The 19,941-nt window shown below is 42.7% G+C and overlaps 1 protein-coding gene across 1 annotated transcript in view; it reads right to left on the bottom strand.

The window, feature by feature from the left end:
• Window positions 1–5,453: 5,453 nt before the first annotated feature.
• polr1f (RNA polymerase I subunit F) overlaps window positions 5,454–19,941 on the bottom strand; it is a 30,136-nt gene continuing 15,648 nt past the window's right edge. Inside the window, exons 2-4 of the mRNA XM_070879965.1 lie at window positions 13,721–13,862; window positions 9,810–10,012; window positions 5,454–7,603 (exon numbers count right to left, since the gene is read on the bottom strand). Of these exons, the coding sequence (XP_070736066.1) occupies window positions 7,195–7,603; window positions 9,810–10,012; window positions 13,721–13,862 (754 nt within the window). The 3' untranslated portion in view covers window positions 5,454–7,194. The remainder of the gene's footprint in view (window positions 7,604–9,809; window positions 10,013–13,720; window positions 13,863–19,941) is intronic.

Raw genomic sequence — 19,941 nt, 5'->3', positions numbered from 1 at the left:
GATTCAAATTCCTGGGACATTGGAACCGGTTCCGGGGGAGGTGGGACCAATACAAGTAGGACGGTCTGCACCTGGGCAGGACTGGAACCAATGTCCTCGGGGGAGTGCATGCTAATGCTGTTGGGGAGGGGTTAAACTAATATGGCAGGGGGATGGGAACCTATGCAGGGAGACAGAGGGAAGTAGAATGGGGTCAGAAGCAAAAGATAGAAAGAAGAAAACTAAAAGTGGAGGGCAGAGAAACCCAAGGCAAAAAGCAAAAAGGGCCACAGTACAGCAAAATTCTAAAGGGGCAAAGTGTGTTAAAAAGACAAGCCTGAAGGTTCTGTGCCTCAATGCGAGGTGTATTCATAATAAGATGGATGAATTAACTGCGCAGATAGGTGTTAAAGGATATGATATAATTAGCATCACAGAGACATGGCTCCAAGGTGACCAAGGCTGGGGACTCAATATCCAGGAGTATTGAACATTCAGGGAGGATAAACAGAAAGGAAAAGGAGGTGGGGTGGCGTTGCTGGTTAAAGAGGTAATTAACGCAATAGTAAGGAAGGACATTAGCTTGGATGATGTGGAATCTGTATGGGTGGAGCTACGGAATACCAAAGGGCAGAAAACGCTAGTGGGAGTTGTGTACAGATGACCAAACAGTAGTAGTGATGTTGGGGACAGCATCAAACAAAAAATTAGGAATGGGTGCAATAAAGGTACAGCACTTATCATGGGTGACTTTAATCTACATATTGATTGGGCTAACCAAACTGGTAACAATGTGGTGGAGGAGGATTTCCTGTATTAGGGATGGTTTTCTAAACCAATATGTCGAGGAACCAACTAGAGAGCTGGCCATTGTAGACTGGGTGATGTGTAATGAGAAAGGACTAATTAGCAATCTTGTTGTGTGAGGGCCCCTGGGGAAGAGTGACCATAATATGGTATTCTTTATTAAGATGGAAAGTGATACAGTTAATTCAGAGACTAGGGTCCTGAACATAAAGAAAGGTAACTTCGATGGTATGAGATGTGAATTGGCTAGAATAGACTGGCAAATGATACTTAAAGGGTTGGCGGTGGATAGGCAATGGCAAACATTTAAAGATCACATGGATGAATGTAAACAATTGTACATCCCTGTCTGGAGTAAAAATAAAACGGGGAAGGTGGCTCAACCGTGGCTAACAAAGGAAAATAATGATAGTGTTAAATCCAAGGAAGAGGCATATAAATTGGCCAGAAAAAGCAGCAAACCTGAAGACTGGGAGAATTTTATAATTCAGCAGAGGAAGATAAAGGGTTTAATTAGGAGGGGGAAAATAGGGTATGAGAGGAAGCTTACTGGGAACATAAAAACTGACTGCAATAGCTTCTATAGATATGTGAAGACAAAAAGATTAGTAAAGACAAACATAGGTCCCTTGCAGTCAGATTCAGGTGAATTTATAATGGGGAACAAAGAATTGGTGGACCAGTTGAACAAATACTTTGGTTCTGTCTTCACAAAGGAAGACACAAATAACCTTCCAGAAATACAGGAGACTGAGGGTCTAGTGAGAAGGAGGATGTGAAAGAAACTCTTATTAGGTGGGAAATTGTGTTCGGGAAATTGATGGGATTGAAGGCCGATAAATCCCCGAAGCCTAATAGTCTACATCCCAGAGTACTGAAGCAATTGGCCCTAGAAATAGTGGATGCATTGGTGATCATTTTCCAACAGTCTATCGACTCTGGATCAGTTCCTATGGACTGGAGGGTAGCTAATGTAACACCACTTTTTAAGAAAGGAGGGAGAGAGAAAATGGGTAATTATAGACTGGTTAGTCTGACATCCATAGTGAGGAAAATGTTGGAATCAATTGTTAAAGATGAAATAGCAGCGCATTTGGAAAGCAATGGCAGGATCGGTCCAAGTCAGCATGGTTTTATGAAAGTGAAATCATGCTTGACAAATCTTCTGGAATTTTTTGAGGATGTAACTAGTAGAGTGGACAAGGGAGAATCAGTGGCTGTGGTGTATTTGGACTTTCAAAAGGCTTTCGACAAGGTCCCACACAACAGATTGGTGTGCAAAATTAAAGCACATGGTATGGGGAGTAATGTACTGACGTGGATAGAGAACTGGTTGGCAGACAGGAAGCAGTCAGGATAAACGGGTCCTTTTCAGAATGGCAGGAAGTGACTAGTGGGGTGCCACAGGGCTCAGTGCTGGGACCCCAGCTATTTACAATATACATTAATGATTTAGATGAAGGAATTGAGTGTAATATCTCCAAGTTTGCAGATGACACTAAGCTGCGTGGCGGTGTGAGCTGTGAGGAGGACATTAAGAGGCTGCAGGGTGACTTGGACAGGTTAGGTGAGTGGGCAAATTCATGGCAGATGCAGTATAATGGGGATAAATGTGAGGTTATCCACTTTGGAGGCAAAAACACGATGGCAGAATATTATCTGAATGGCGGCAGATTAGAAAAAGGGGAGGGGCAACAAGACCTGGGTGTCATGGTACATCAGTCATTGAAAGTTGGCATACAGGTACCGCAGGCGGTGAAGAAGGCAAATGGTATGTTGGCCTTCATATCTAGGGGATTTGAGTATAGGAGCAGGGAGGTCTTACTGCAGTTGTACAGGGTCTTAGTGAGGCCTCACCTGGAATAGTGTGTTCAGTTTTGGTCTCCTAATCTGAGGAAGGATGTTCTTACTATTGAGAGAGTGCAGCAAAGGTTCACCAGACTGATTCCCAGGATGGCATATGAGGAGAGACTGGATCGACTGGGCTTGTATTCACTGGAGTTTAGAAGGATGAGAGGGGATCTCATAGAAGCATATAATATTCTGGCAGGTCTGGACAGATTAGGTGCAGGAAAAATGTTCCCGATGTTGGGAAGACCCAGAACCAGGGGACATTGTTTAAGGATAAATGGTAAGCCATTTAGGACTGAGATGAGAAAGAACTTCTTCACTGAGTTGTTAACCTGTGGAATTCCCTACCGCAGAGTTTTTGATGCCAGTTCATGGGATATGTTCAAGAGGGAGTTAGATATGGCCCTTGCGGCTAAAGGGATCAAGAGGTATGGAGCGAAAGCAGGAAAGGGGTACTGAGGTGAACGATCAGCCATGATCTTATTGAATGATGGTGCCGGCTCAAAGGGCCAAATGGCCTACTCCTGCATCTATTTTCTATGTTTCTATGACTTCTGCTTTACCCCACTTGGCAAAACACAAGGATATGTTATAAACCCTGAACTGAAAGAGGAAACCATGAATGGGACCAAGGTAGACACCATCCGAGAAGGGTAAGAGAAGGCCATCAGGCCACAAGGAAAACGATACCCGAACTGAATGAGAAACAAACTCGACTGGAGCAGTGAATTAAACACAATGTAAAGAGAATATCCAAAGCAACATAGAGAAGACCCCAGGTGTGGGAAGGTCAGGATAGAATCGAGGATACCCCAGACGTGGCAGAATTCAAACACTGAGAAAATGTGGCTAGCCAGCCTTGGTACATAAAATGCTGGACTCAATGTGCAAGGATAGCGTCACATGTACTGGTTGTAGTGCAAGGGCTCATATTGGTCATCTTGCTATTGTTAGCCTGTAAAAAGTGTAACCGACGTTAAGAGGTAGGCCATAGCCCAAGCTATAGTTAAACATTGAATAAAGGGAATATCGACAGTCTGGCAGAAAGGACTTATCTAGATGGGAAAACCAACAGGTGGGTCCTGCAGTTTGGGAAGTAGCGCTACCCAAGCGAAAGGACAATCCTGGAGTCTCACCCATGAGAAATTAATTGAGAAATGGCCTATCTTGGGCACATAACCAAGGGCCATTAGGGTGGATTGTAAGGGGATAAAATACAGTCAAGTCGACAGATGGTCACTAAAGTGGATCTTGTAGTGAATTGATCGGACACATGGTCCAGAAAGGGCTCATCATTGTTAGGAGGTTCTGAGGAATCTAGAGTTCCTCTACCTTACGGTAGGGATTGTAATATATCACATTGACCAATTGTATGTAAAACTTGCTTATACACTCGCTTACAATGGGTCTTAAGAAGGGGAAGCAAAGCTTGCTACACAGCAAAGCTTGATGGTTAATGAAACATCTGTTGTGTTAACCTTAATACAGACTGAAGGCAAATGTACATTCATTACTGAACAACACATCCACCAAGAACAGGAGGGAGTCAACAGTCTATTGTAGTAACATCTGAAGGGATGTTTGGGAACATAGATAGCAAACTCTGAGAAGCAAGTTTAATCACACATCATGAGGAACTGAGGCAAAGTTGACACCACTGAATAACACATTCCAGAAGGGTGATGTGATGGGAGATGGACAGGTGGGGGGAATCACTCAGAGCCAGTCTGATGTAACTTCGCTGATAGCAGACGACCAATTGGTGGTTTTGTAGGAGGGTCGCACACCTCGGAAACCGTATAACTGTAGATGCAAAACCGTTGTTCTTAGAAGGTTCATCCGTGAACACTTCCCCTACATGCTTGAATAAAAACCAGTTGAACCGAGGTTTTGTCGGAGTCATTCCGTGGTCGCTATACAGGTGGGTGTTAATTCTTTATATCAGGGAGTCCACCATGAAGAAGAGAAGTCTTTTTAACCCAACATTAATGTTCTCATATACTCAAGTTTACATCTGGTCATCAATTCCATTATTTAAAAAAAAACACAGGATTGAAGTAACACTGAAGGATCTATAGCTGCACATCAACTTAGTTACTCTATTTAAAAATGGGCACCATATTTGACTCTCTCCCATATAATGTCCAATGTCCCCCTCCTTATGAATGTTAATACCTCACAAATGTCATCTAGTCTCCTTAACCACTGTGGGATAATACCATCTATTTCTAGGGATATTATTTTTTGAGTCCTTTTAGCCTGTTGAGGACTTCAATCTCATTTATATCAAAGTCAGTTGCTCTCAACTGATAAGCAGATACTCTTCTGCTAATTTGAAGTAAAACTCTTCACTTCTTAATCCCATGAGTTGACTTCGGCTCCAAAACAGAATTGGCATCAAATGGCCATAAATTATATCTTCTGCCAACATCTACCAAACAAATGCAGCATATGCATGAAGAAGCAACATTCAACTGAACCAGAGCAGCTATTCTGAACACCAAGGAATAAATTAATGTGTGTCAGGCTGATGCAAAATCTCAGCAGAGCTAAAAATATAACTGGGATCTTGCTAGTGACAAGTACTACACATGCATCACTACATACAGCTCTGCTCAATACACTATTAATGTATGGAAAAGTTGTGCGTGTGTAATTTAATAGTGGCAGTTATGAAAGTCTCAGCAATGCACACACTTTTATAGGTCATACCAATTATTGCAGCATTTCTCATAGTTGAAGAGAAAACCATTGTTGATCTAACTTAGGTACATAGACTATGGCTCAACAAAATAAATCTTTATTTGAGATGCCGATCACAATATTCTTTTGCAGTCACTTGTTTCTTACAGCATGAAACAAGTTACAATTAAACCTTCTGCCTCTTAATATCTTGAGCACAGCAATAATTGCACTATGATTCTAGCAGATTGTGATGCTTGGCATGTGACCTGTTTATACCATCTCCACAAACTGAAAAATGGCATAAATTATTTATTTTGTTCTTTCAAACGTAGGTCACATTTCAAACATTGAGCATAATATTTGGATGAGGTAACAGTTACAGGTCGGTCAGTGGTGGTAATGGGAGGCAATGAGGTGAATTAAGAGTACTACCACACATTTAACACTATAAAAGTGTACTGGCTGTAGTATAATTTTTCCTACAGCACATTAGTTCCAATATACTAAACAACAAACGACAACTGCAAATGGTTCTGGGTTTTATTTTTGACTAAGCAAAAACTGCTTTACCTGGTTCAAATGACTAATCAGACAGTAAATGAACATTTCAATACAGATGTCACAAAATTAAAAACATTGCAGAAATATAAAAAAGTGAGGAAAAGGCCACTGTGTACATAACTTACTGACATGGTTTCACTGTGTACCTTTTGTTTTTATAAGGAACTCAGTATAGAGCATTGTCAATGAATAGAACAGGACATAAAATACTAAATAAAATATCAACTCACAGTAAAGGCACTTTTTAAAAGTAGGGAGATAAACAATACCTATGTAAACGTGGTTCCGATGGACAGTATCAACTACTGGTTGTAATGAGGATTCCTTCTTCCATCGTAAAATAGCCTGGAATGTCTGAAGATAATTACTGTGCCAATGTGGAAAGCACGGTCAGTCTCTGGCTTTCTCCCAATATCCAGATTTTTTTAAACATTGACAAAAAAAAGTTTATTGATAAAATGCTACATGCAATGATGTATAGTGGGTTCAGAATTATTGGCTGGAACTATTGGATAATAAAGGTGCTAGCAAACAGAAGCAGCCTTAGGAACAATTTTCAAAGAGGAAACTGTAAAGTATGGATGACAAATTAACTTTTTAAATGTCTTTACACAGGCAACAAATTTACAGCCGTATTTAGATACTTATAAAATATATAAATAGTACGAGAGACTCCCATTCACATCAGCACAAGGAGAGTTCCACACTGCTGCTTTAGAAAAAAATCTTCAGTCACAACCCAGTATAACTATAAAGATCACATCTCTGGATTATTTCCTTAACATTTGACTCCATCCTTGGAGTCCGATCCAAATGCTTCTTTATTTGTAACACAAGCATCACTGCAGCAATAATATTCAATTTTTTGTGCAGACAGTTATTTGTTTCAGCATAGCATGTCCAACCTAGTACAAGTGTGATAATGAATGGATTTCAAGGGCATGGGAATCTTCTGCAAGGATTATGCAGTTTTCTAATTAAGATCCCAATAGTCTTTGGTTCCCATAATTCTTAGTAATTTTGTTTTCTCGTATTTGAAACGGTGATAATCGCAAGCAGTTGCATGGTATAAATGTTTCATATTAGGTAATTATAAACTTTACTCACAAATAGGCTGATTCTGCAGCTGCAGACAGAAAACAAAGTTTTACTAAGTATAATAACAAACAACATTCTGGAGAACCTCTCTGTATATCAGAATTAAAAGTTCTTCCTTCTCACATTTCACTGGAGGTGTGAAGGTATCTCAGCAGTAGTCTGGTGAAGCAGTTTTTAAACTGCTGTTTGAGAGATATATATATATATATTTTTTTAAATCATTTTTTCTCTTTTTTTGCATTTTGTTTCTTGTGCATGGTTAGTAGGTTCCGAGTCTCCCTCACACAATTTTCGTTTCTTTTTCTTAATTGCTTTATTGTCACCGTGGTAATCACTGGCATCCAGTCCAAGGATTTCCGAGTCTGCATTTGGTTCGTCAGTCCTCCGCTTTCTCTTTCTGGATTTGTTACAGTCTAAAATCATTTCAGCATTTCCCATTCCATCTCGGCGAAGACTCTTGTCTGATATCCCACAGTTCACTGCCTCTTCTGCTGTTCCTTCTCTGACACATTCTTCACCTTTCTGCTTCTTTTTCTTCTTTCTTGCTATACCATCATCTTGTTCACCGTTCTTTTCCAGCGGTTCTTTAGAATCCACACCATATGCTGCCTGCACATTGGGACTTAAAGCAAAAAATCATTTAAGTATACATCAAATAAATCAAGAGACCCCAACATTTTTGTTTTTTTGATCATAACTCAGTCACATAACAATAAGTAAACTCATCTAAGCTTTTGAGCACTCATTGGCTTTGTTCCATGACGAGCATGGGGCCCATTGTAGCAGATGTTCAGTATTTTGGAATTAAATAGCAGGCCTGAATACTTCACATCAACAATAATAATTTCCATATGGTTAAACTGGTAACCAAATATCAAATTTTATAGCGTAATAGACTGAGTCTATTCTGAATCTTGGGTTATGAATTTGTTAGCATTCTGCTGAGAATCTTTTCTGCCTTTGAGCATAACAAATCCTTCAGAATGCAACTTTGTCTGCTGGCAATTAAAAAATATATATGCATTCTCTGGCTGTGGGCATCACTGGCAAGGCCAGCATTTATTGCCCATCCCTATATGCACTGAGAATGTGCTGGTGGGCCCGCTTCTCGAACCACTAAGTAGCAGTTTTGTAGAACTTGAGGGCCACTACTGTGGGACATTAGTAAACCACTTTTACTGATACCAGCTACTTTTTTTTTTTTTAAATCTCCACATTTCTTTTTTTTTAATTATAATTCTCAAACTACCATGGTGGGATTTGAATGTGTTCTCTGGATTATTAGCACACTCCTCCTGATTATTAGTCTAGTAACAGAACCACTACACTACTGCAGCCCTGGTCATCAGTATACCTCAGAGTCATTAAAAATTGTAATTTATGTTTACTCTTATTGTATGCTTTTTACTGGGCAAGAAGTTATCAATTTAGGGCTGTACCAGAATAAAATGTTATCATACAATATTTCTATTTCAATACAATTGTGATCAGATAATTTCATAAAAGACACGGCCTTACTTTTTAAACAATAAAATATTTTTTCCAACCTTAGTTACATAACTAACAGGTGTGTGTATGAAGCAAAAAGAAAAGAGCTTGTTCAGTCCAATATCAAAATTACTGTGCAAGGGTATCATTCTCGATCATCTTCTGCAATAGACTAATAAATAATTTCATAATTATCACTTAGTCTCACAACAAGGAGAATAGTTATTTCATAATGAATCTAGATACTAGCAATTGAGCTGCATGCTTAAAAACAAATTGAAGCCTCAAACTGATTAAAGTTTGTACAGAATTTACAATGAAAGTTAATTGAACTGAATAGTCAATTATTCAGTGGCAATAGTTCTCTCCTCTCATTCCGTCGCTCTCTCCACCAAGAAGACTGGCAATATTTCGAAGAGTTCTCCCCGCTGCCCTGGTCAATATTTATCCCTCAATCAACATCACAAAAACAGATTATCTGGTCATTTATCTCATTGCTGTTTGTGGGAGGTTGCTGACTGCAAATTGGCTGTCGCATTTCCTACACTTCAAAAGTACTTAAGTAAAGCGCTTAGGGACATCCTAAGGCCGTGAAAAGTGCTGTATAAATGCAGAAGTCTTTCATTTTATTCACAATGGCAAGCCAAAATTGATCAAGACAACCTAACCAAACCCTTCCATTGTTGGCATGCCTGACTGTCTTGTGGTGGAGATAAAGTCACCTTATAAACGTTAGAACTGTTTCATCTACATATCCCAATAGTACCCAAGTTAGCAAAGTGGTAATAGTTTTTGAATCCAGGTACCTTAGTGTGTGCAAAGCTGAGAGATTATAAACATGTTTTTTAGAGTTCAAATTACCACACAAGGTGCAAATTAATTATATGATTTTTAAGCATTTATCAAATTTGGGATTTTGCATTCACATTGACATAATATATATAAAGCCATGGACTATGGGGTAGACAGAATTATAATCACCCTTAATTGTTTAATAATAAAACTACTGTCATTGTAGGGGAAGGGTGAAATTCCACATCAAAAAAATGACGAGAATGCCAGTTCTCTGTACTTAACGACCCAATGAAATTGCAGCAAGTTGTGGCTTTGAAAAGTGCCATTTCTGAGAATGTAATTTTGTTAGCAGGTCAATAATTATGGCAAAAAGAAGGCATTCTACAGTTTTCACTCAAGGAATTTCAGCCCAATGATTAACTCAAATTACAAAGTTATATGTGCCAATCTGATAGGGACTGATCTAAATTTTGACTGAGTTTTCAATCACTGCACCCTCCCATTCAATTCTCATATTTCATCACTAAATGACTAAGTGTAGTTACCTTTTATCCAATCGTCCTCGAATGCACAGTACACCAGCGACATCAGCATCCAGCTGCAGAACTTCAAACTTCAGGCTATCGCCCACTGTCACTGCAAAGCCCGGCCAAATTCCATTTGCATGATGTGGCTTGGGTATTGAAGCATTAAAACACCCATGTACCAGACAACCAAGATGACTTGGAGCAACTTTATTCACAACACCCTGAAAAAGGTCAGTACATGAAGTGATTGACCTATTGTCCTCATGCATATTAAAATCATTACACAAATGATATGATTATTTTATTTTTAAAAAGACCAGAGTTAAATTATGTTAACTCCACATTCTAAGAATCAATGAAAAAGCTTGCGATTTTGCGTGTGTCTTTAAAAGGCACTGTCACTGACTTGTGTCCTTAACAGTTTGACAGTGCTTGTGAAAGCCTATGGCCCAGATTATTCTGCCCTCTTGGCTGAAGGATGTGGTGAAGTGGTGAGGTGGTAGTTTGCTGAAAAAATGAAAGGCTGTGGTCTGCTGCAAAGCAAATAATATTGTTTTTAATATTTGTTCTAATTGTTTTAAAGTTTTAAGGCAAGCACATTCATATTTACAAACTGGATAAAATGTCTCGGAATCTAGTCTTAGAAGAGCTGCAATTTCCTCCAGTTAAAGGTCGGGAAGATAGAAGAAATCATCTTTAGCCCCCGCTACAAACTCCGTACCCTCATCAACGATTCCATCCCCCTCCTCACCAACTGTTTCAGGCTGAACAAGACGGTTTACAATCTTGGCATCCTTTTCAACCCCGAGCTAAGCTTCCGACCCCATATATTCTCCAACGCAAATAGCTTCCTACTTCTTCCTTCGTAACATCGCCAGCCTCCATCACGCCTCAGTCCTTCTGCAGCTGAAACCCTTATCCTTGTTTTTGTCACCTCTAGACTTGACTATTGCAATCCTATGAAATCTGCGTTCCCACAGAAGCTGTGCCATTTTAACCTTAAGTCCATACCCTGAAAAATCAGTAAGCCATAAAAAGAATTCACTTGATACAAGGCTGTCATTTTTTTTTAAAACAAACTCCAATTCTCCTTTACTCCACTCTAATTTTGAGTGACTTCTTTCCACCTTCTTAAAACCCTTTGCCAGGTAGCATTCCCCAACCAGAAGGGAAGGCAGCAGATATATTTCCACATTTTAAACTAGCTCTTAAACTAGCCACTAGGAGGTATAAGATTAACATAGCATTTGTCTCAAACATTGCTCCCCTTTAGAATAGGAGCTGTTGGACTAATTTCAAGTCAAAATGCAGTCAGAAATCTTCTATCTCTGTTCCAGAACCATAGTGCAATAATGTGCTGACCCACCAAGCTGCAATTAACAAGATCATTACAATACATACTTATTCAATGAGAAAAGCCCATGTGTCAAATTGAGTCACTCCTTTCAATGAACCAGCTGCACGGTTATGCACTTTCCTCAATTGACTTCATCTCCAGATGGAGACAAATTTGAGAGATAGAACATCAAAATGGTGGTTCCACCTTAAGCTTGCAGGCAGTTAAGCAGAAGTCTGGGATTTCATTCTAGCATTATCTAACCCCAACAGGTCTGTCTTAGTTTACAAATTATATTCCTATACTCAACACTGAACTGAAGCTGCTGTGCTCAAGTATCCCAAAAATCTTCAATCCTCCCTACAACTCTCTTTTTGTTGAGAACAAAAAAAAACAAACATTAACTCAAGTGCCCCCTGATTAAAGGAAGGGGACACTCCAAACACTTTTCAAGTGCCCTTTTTTTTTGTGGGTTTTTTTTGTGATTTTTTTTTTGTTTTTTTTTAGGGCACTAAGAGGCAAATAATACAAGTGCCCCCCTGACTTGGGGGACACTAAAACCTGTAATAAAAAACAAATAAAACTTTAAAACATGTAAAATCAAATAAAAATTTGGTTGCCGGGGGTGATAATGCACTCCAGTCCCTCCAGCGCCCACTTCTCGCGGAAAGCCGCGAGCGTAGCGGTGGACACCGCGGGTACCATCTCTAAGGACACCCTGGCCCGGATGTAGGCGCGGAAGAGAGACAGGCAGTCAGGCTGAACGACCCCCTCAACCGCCCGCTGCCTGGACTGGCTGATGGTCCCCTTGGCTGTGCCCAGGAGCAGTCCTACGAGGAGGCCCTCGGACCTACCCGCTCCTCTCAGCACAGGGTGCCCAAAGACCAGGAGCGTGGGACTGAAGTGCAGTCAGAATTTGAGGAGCAGCCCCTTTAAATAATGGAACAGGGGCTGCAACCTCGCACATTCGATAAAAACTTGGAACACGGACTCTTCCAGACCGCAGAAATTGCAGGCGGCCTGGGAGCCCGTGAACCGACTTAAAAATTTGCTGCACGTGACTGCTCTGTGCACCACCCTCCAGGCCAAGTCCCCGATAAATAGTGGGAGGACTCTCGCGTAGAGTGCACTCCATCGGGGACCCCCGCCTCCTCCGGACGACAAGATGGTGCGCCATGGCATGTCGAGGATGGCAAGGTGGAGAGTGTGCAGGAGCAACCCGTACAGGAAACCCCTCCGCGCAGAACTGAAAGGCACGGAGGGGATTTCCCCGAGGCTGCTCAGGTTGTGAGGCGCCGACTCCCGAGGAAGGTTTCGGGGCATGGCGCCGATGAGGAATTCCGTCCGGGCGGGGGTCAGTTCGGACGGAATCTCCCCACGTGCTTGAGCCTCCTCGACGCACCGGAGTCAGGGCCCAGCACTGTTTTTAGCGACCTGATGGCATTGGCCACGCAGCGGATGTCGGCCCAGTTAAGGTGCCGTGCCAGCACGTCTGGCGCCATCCAGCCCGCTCCTCTGCCATCGAGCAGGTCCCTGACCCTTGTCACTTCGCAAGCCACAGCCCTCTCGTCCACCTGCCACCGTGGTCGTGGAGGTACGGATTCCTGAGCAGCGGCTCCTGCAGGACAGCCGCCACTCCAGACGCTAGAGAGCTGCGCTTGGCGGTGACTCTGTTCCAGACCCTGATGTGTTCCTGGTAAAAGACAGGCAGCCTCTGGATGGTGCTCCTGACACCCCCCAGGCTCACAAACAGGAACTGCATGTCGTAATTGAGGCTGTACTGCTGGCGGAAGTTTTACGTCACCAGCGCACGCCACCTAGGAGGGGGCTCCACGTAAAGTTATCTCTGCAGGGTCTGAAGATGGAAAGTCGCGAGCTGGGCGCCGACGCACACGAACGACTGACCGCCCTCCCTAAGCGGGAGACTCAAGACCGCGGCAGAGACCCAGCGCTTCCTGTTGTTCCAGAAGAAGTCCACCAGCTTCTTCTGTATCTTGGCGACAAACGCAGGGGGAGGGATCAAAGTGACCAGCCGGTACCACAGCATCGCAGCCACCAGCTGGTTTATGATTAGCGCTCGACCTCTGTAGGACAGCACTCTGAGCAGTCCTGCCCAGCGCCCTCGGCGAGTGGCGACCTTGGCCTCCAGCTCTTGCCAGTTCTCTGGCCAGGCTTCCTCGGCAGGGCTAAGGTAGACTCCCAGATAGAGGAGATGGGTCGTGCTCCAAGCAAAAGGCCTAAGCTCCTCCGGCAGGGAGTCCACCCGCCACTGACCCACCAGGAGTCCGGAACATTTCTCCCAGTTGATCCTGGCGGAGGATCAATCCTCCCTGCAACCAAATGCTTGTCTAACACCTTTTTAGAATTACAAATTTTTTTGGCAGTCTATTCTTAACATCTACTTTCCTGCCAATATCTGGCCTTGCTGGAGGCCTACAATTTCAAATTTGTGCTCAAGTATCCCCTGGTTCTAAATCAAAGATGACGTATTTTTTTAATTCCTTACATCAATGCTATCCAAGTGCATTCTCACTACCTGCAACATGTTCCCTTCTTCAGCTTGTTTTCCCTCGCCAATGAAACTTAAACTTACCACCAGCTTCTGTCCAGTTTGAGGCCTGAAGATAACAAAGTCTGCTTCAATGTTCAGATGTATATATCCTTGGTCATCATAGATGTCTCCTAATTCACCAACTAATCTGACTTTATCGTAAGCAATTGGGACACCCTGCAGACTAACACATATGTTAGAGGTTAGACAATCATTCCAACATAATTTGCTAGGTTAGAAGTTTAATGGCCCTGAAATTCCGATGTCCCGGGTCCGTACGAAGTTTCTACGGACCTGGGAAGGCATCGGAAAAGCCGGTTTTCAGCGCACAATGCGCATGCGCTGAAAACCGACTTTCCCGATCTGTCAAGTTTCTGGCTTGACAGATCCTCTGTATCTCAGGAGCGAGGACACTTGCCGGGCAAGATTTCCGATATTTACGAATAATCTTGCCCTGCAAATGTCCTTTAAAATCTTGCGCCTGAAAAAGCAGGCGTATAGCCTACTTTTACTGGCGCACATGTTTAAAAATACACAAAAACATTTTTAAATAAAGTTATAAAAACACATTTTATTGTTAAAAACCCTCCCCACTACCGTAAGTTTATTTTAAGGCTTAATTAAAAAAAACTTTTTAAAAAGTCAAGAAAATATATATATTTTTTATAACAACTTTAATTTAAATGAATGTTAAATATGTAGTTTATTTTCTATTTTTTTTTTTAATTGTGTTTTGGGTGTTTGTGAGGGGTTTCTCATTCATAGCAATAGGAGTTCCGGACTTACGGAACTCCTATTACTATGAATGAGAATCTATACCACACCTGATTGGCTACTGTCACCAGCTCCTGGCCTGCGCACGTCCCTACGTGCACGCACTGCGACGTGCAGTCACCAGAGGCCTCAGGCTCGGAAGTTCCAACGAGCGCAGCAACAGGTAAGTGCGCATCTTTTTTTTCTTTTTCTGTCGTTTGCCCACGGGAAGAGCTCTACTGGAATTTAAGGGCAGTCAAAAAATAATTGTGTAATTGCAATGAATGCTTACAAGTTGATTTGTTAAAAAAATGCATTTAAAACTCCAATCTGAAAAAAAATGTCTCATCAAAATAGAAATTGCTGGAAATATTTTTTCCTGAGTATTACTATATCATAAAAACATGAGTGAATACGCAGCATATACGATGGATTTAAAAAACTTTACATTTCTAACAATTGCAAAATATTCAGCAGAGACTGAAATTGCAAGTGTGACAAGGTAGCTACAATGGGCCCCACAAATGACATGATTCCCAGTCTCAAATTGATATTTGCCCTCAGCTTACCCAAGAGAATGAGTTTCACCAGTTTTGGCTGGGTCATCAAACACATCTTCTGGGACAAAGGAGCAGCACTACTGGGATCTGTGGAAGTAACCACAGGTCAGGATGTTGCCTCCAATTCAACGGTGCTTTTTTAATAAAGAAAATGCTTCTTTTGCCATCTCTTCCGAGAGCAGAGTACTGATTCCCAGGCAAATGCAGCCCCATGCTACCTCACCCAAGTGGCCATTCATCACATGTGAGTCAGAGAGCGGCTGCAGGCTATTCCATTGTGAATGGCATCATAGCAGGCTGACCCGTCACTTCGATACTGGCCTTTTCCAGCAGTGTCATTTCCCTTCTCTTGATCAAGAGTGCTGGGCCAACTGTACCAACCCTACTGCCTCCTGCTGAGAACGGTTAACTCAATACAGACTGGGAATCACACCTGGATCTTCTGTTTGGTTCAGTTTAATACTAAACGGGGTGGTGTCTTTATTCACTAAACCACATCTAATTAAAAGTTGACGTGAATTATATAGCAAATAATAGAATCATAGGCTTACTTAAACACAATCATTACATTAAGGGGTCCAGATGAGATCAGAAACCACAAAATTGAAACTCTTGGGTTCAGATAATTATTCAAGATCACAAGATAAAATTACTGCCTTTTAATTAACTTTATATATCTAATTATAACATGTGCAGCACAGATCGTAGGGGCAATTTTATTGCACTTTGGGGTTTTCCCCAGCTGCAGATAGCCATGTGATGTCTACACCAAAGCAAACCAAAACATGAATCATTTCTTATTTTTCCAAGTGGAAAATCAACAGTTGATTCCCAAAACGTTGAGAAAGAGCTTGTATTTATATAGTGCCTTCAATGATCTCAAGATGTTTCAGACATCTTCAGTCAATGAAGTACTTTTGATTTGGAGTCACTTGTAATATAGGGAAGGCTTCGGCCAATTTGCGCTCAAGGTCCCACAAACAGCAATGAGATAAATGGCCAGATAATCTGTTCTAGTGATATTGGTTGAGGAGAAATGTTGGCCAGGACACAGAGAACTGCCCTGTTTTTCTTTGAAAAGCACCATAAAAAAAAAATCTCTCGCTCTTGCACATTTCAATTGACCCAGAATCCAAAGCCTTTTGGGGAGCTTTTTCCAGATTTCCACTATCCTTCGTGTGAACAAGTGGATCCTGATTTCACTCCGAAACAATCTAGCTTCAATTTTATTATGCCCCTTGTTCTGGATTTTCCCCACCAGAGGAAATAATTTCTCTGTATCTACCCTATCAAACCCCTTTATCATCTTAGACCTCAATTAGATTAGCCCTCAACTGTCTAATTTTATGCAATCTGTCCTCACAATTTAACCCTTTAAATTCTGGTATCATTCTGATGAATCTGCGCTGTACTGCATCCAAGAATATTGTTTAGTGTTGGGTATTTTTAACTTTTAGTCAGCTAAAAATAGAAAAAAAATTACTAGATAATAAACGGCACCGTGGGTTTTCATATTTAATGCCGGTGCCTCACAAGGCGTTATTAGCATAATTCGCTATGATGAATGCGCGACTAGTTGTTTATTCGCTTATGTGAAGTGACAGGAAATTAAATAACAGTTTTTCTCCTTGGCGCTGCGACCCTGTGACATCTTCCCGACAGTCAATCAGAGCACCTCAAACACGTGCCTAAACGTGTTCACGTAAACACGTACAATCTCAGTTACACGCCAGTGAGACAGTATGGCGGCGAGTCATGCTTCTAGCAGCATCCCAGCATGTGCATGGGTGCTCGTGTCCTCACTCAGCTTGGCCAGCCTGCTGACGCCTTTAAAAAGTGTCCAGCACTAACTGGCTAATAGTGACTGTCTGTTGCTTTGGAGTACCCAGAATTGGTGTGGGAAGCAGACACACCTATCTCACTGATCTGTAAGCAAATACCTGTTTTCTTAAAAGCATTATTAAAACACTTCACATGCAGCATTTTCATAGTATTATATAGTAGTATTCTTTAAATGTGGGTCTGATTACTAATCAATTTGAAAAGGGGTTCTTCAACCAAAAAAGTGAGAAGCACTGGATTAGAATTGTACAGGATTACTGTCCCAAGGTGACAATAGAGGGTGAACAACAGTACCAAAGGTACTACAACAGAATAGGATTTTGTTTTGGTGTGATATGCAGGTGTGGCAGAAACTTGAGTTCAAATCGCACCACAACAGTTTGTGAATTTGAATTCAGTTAATTAAACAAAACTGGAAAGAAAGCTAATAATCAATATTGGTCATCATAAAGCTATTGGATCATCATAAAAATCCAACTGATCCTTTATAAAATGTCCTTTAGGAAAGGAAACCTGCCTTCTTACCCAGTCTGGCCTATATGTAACAACAGTGTGCTTTACACTTAACTGCCCTCTGACATAACCACTCAGTTGTATCATACCGCTTTACTCGTACGTTTTACTATGTTAAAGGCACTATATAAATAAAAGTTATTACCGCTGTATTACAAAAAAATAAACAGACCACCCTGCATTGACCTGGGCATCGGATTCGGGCAGGACAAAGACACACACACCCCAGTCGACCCTGCAAAATCCTCCTCACTAACATCTGGGGACTTTTGCCAAAATTGGGAGAGCTGTCACCACAGCTCACACTCAGAATCATACCATTCAGCCAACATCCCAGACTCCGCAGTCACCATCCCTGGGTATGTCCTTTTCCACCGGCAGGGCAGACACAATCAGGGGGGGGGGGGCGGGTGCGGGAATAGCTCTGGGAGTCTTCAATATTGACACAGACAGTCTCATGACATAGGAAAGGAAACCTTCTACTGATTACCTCCCTCAGTACCCCTCCATGTTGAACACCACTTGCAGCAAGGGCACAGAATGTACTCTTGCTGGGAGACTTCAATGTCCATTATCAAGAGTGGCTCGGTAGCACCACTGCTGGCCGAGTCCTGAAGGACATAGATGCCGGATTCGGCTAATGGCAGGTGGAAAGGGAACAAGGGAAAAGCCTACTTGATCTCATCCTCACCAATCTACCCACTGGTGCATCTGTCCATGACAGTATTGGTATGAGTGATGACCAGTCTTTATGGAGGTGAAGTCCCATCTTCACACTCAGGACACCTCATGTGTGGTGTTACTACCGTGCTAAATGGGATAAATTCAGAACAGATCTAGCAGCTCAAAACTGGGCATCCGTGAGGCTCTGTCATCATCATAGTCCCTTGGAGTCGAGGAAGACATGCTTCCATTCAAAGAGAGTTCTCAGGTGACTGAGGAGTCCAATGCGGGACCGACAGTCGGTAACAGGTGGGGCAGACAGTGGTTGAAAGAAAAGGTGGGTGGGGAGCCTGGGTTGATGCATGCTCCTTCTGCTGTCTACACTTCGTTTCTGCTTGTTCTTGGCGATGGGCCTCGTGTCGGGCATGTGGACGATGTGGCCCACCCAACGGAGCTGATCGAGCATGGTTAATGCTTCAGGATGTTTGCCTGAGCGAGAGCAGAGATGTTGTTGCATCTATCCTGCCAATGGATTTGCAGGATCTTGTGGAGCCAGCGCTGGTGGTACTTCTCCAGTGTTTTGAGGTATCTGCTATATATAGTCCATATTGGAGGGCGAGTATCACTACTGCCCCGTAGACCATAAGCTTGGTGCTGGAATTTGAGGTCCTGGTCTTCAAACACCCTCTTCCTCAGGTGACTGAAGGCGGTTAGACCTCGTCGTCTATGTCTGCCCTGGCTTACAGTAGGCTCCTGAGGTATGGAAAATGGTCCACGTTGTCCAAGGCCTCGTCATGGATTTTGATAACTGGGGGGTGGGAGGGAGAGAAGAGAGTGTTGTTCGGCAGGGTCAGGTTGGTAGAGGACCTTTGTCTTACGGATGTTTAGCGTAAGGCCCATGCGCTCATAGGCCTCGGTGAAAGTGTTGACGATGGAAAGGCAAACCAGAAGAGGAAACACCAGCAGCAGGTCGGGGCCATAAAAGACGAGCGGCCCCATGGACAGCGTGGCGACATACCACTTCACGGAGCAGTGCGAGCTGGTGCAAGACGGCGACGGCAGTGAAGAGTGACTGGTTTGGATGTCACCATAACCCAGGTCGGTGATTGGAGCGTGGGAATGTACAGCTGGAGCAGCGAGAGATTGCAGCACTTTGTGATCGGGGCCCAGGAGAGGTGAGGGCCCAGGGGCAGCACGGACCAGCCCCACACTGCAATATGTGTGCGTACTAGGTCCATGCAGCAGAGCTGGTCTCCAGTCATCTTGGTTAATCGTTGTCACTGGACCAAGACCTAGCTCTGTCAAGCGCGTGTGGTGGCTGGTGTGCAACAGCCACCACGTTAAAAAAAATCTACGCACAGGCATCCTCCACCCTTCAATATGCAGTTCGGGACCTGGAATATTTGGTCCTTCATTGAAACACCTGTGAACTCATTGAACACATCCCTTTTTGGTGTGGAAGCAAGTCATCCTCGATTCGAGGGACCACTTAAGAACAAACAAGAAGAATGCACACTCAATTGAGTGGGCTTTACCATCAAGAATGAGCTGGTCAGCCACCTCAGAGACTCCCCTTGCAGGATAAGCGAACGTCTCATAACTCTTTGGCTCACCCTAGCCCGGAACCAGTGCACGACGGTCTTCAGCGTATACACCCCAACACTGGAAGCTACAGATGAAACCAAAGAGGAATTCTACTCCAGCCTCGAACAATCCCTGTCCCGAGTCCCAACTGACAAGCTTATCCTTCTTGGCGACTTCAATGCCAGAGTCGAAAAGGACACAGATCTCTGGGGAGGAGTGATCGGCAGAGAGGGGGTAGGGAAAACCAACTCCAGCAGTATCCTGTTCCTGACGAAATACCTAGAACACGACCGTGTCACTACCAACACCTTGTTCCGTCAGAGACACAAGGACAAAACATCAGGCAGC

The sequence above is a fragment of the Pristiophorus japonicus genome, chromosome 5, assembly GCF_044704955.1.
Source record: "Pristiophorus japonicus isolate sPriJap1 chromosome 5, sPriJap1.hap1, whole genome shotgun sequence".
Classification (NCBI taxonomy): Eukaryota; Metazoa; Chordata; class Chondrichthyes; family Pristiophoridae; genus Pristiophorus; species Pristiophorus japonicus.
The sequence above is the reverse complement of the archived record's forward strand: the minus strand, read 5'-3'. Positions and strand labels throughout refer to the sequence as shown.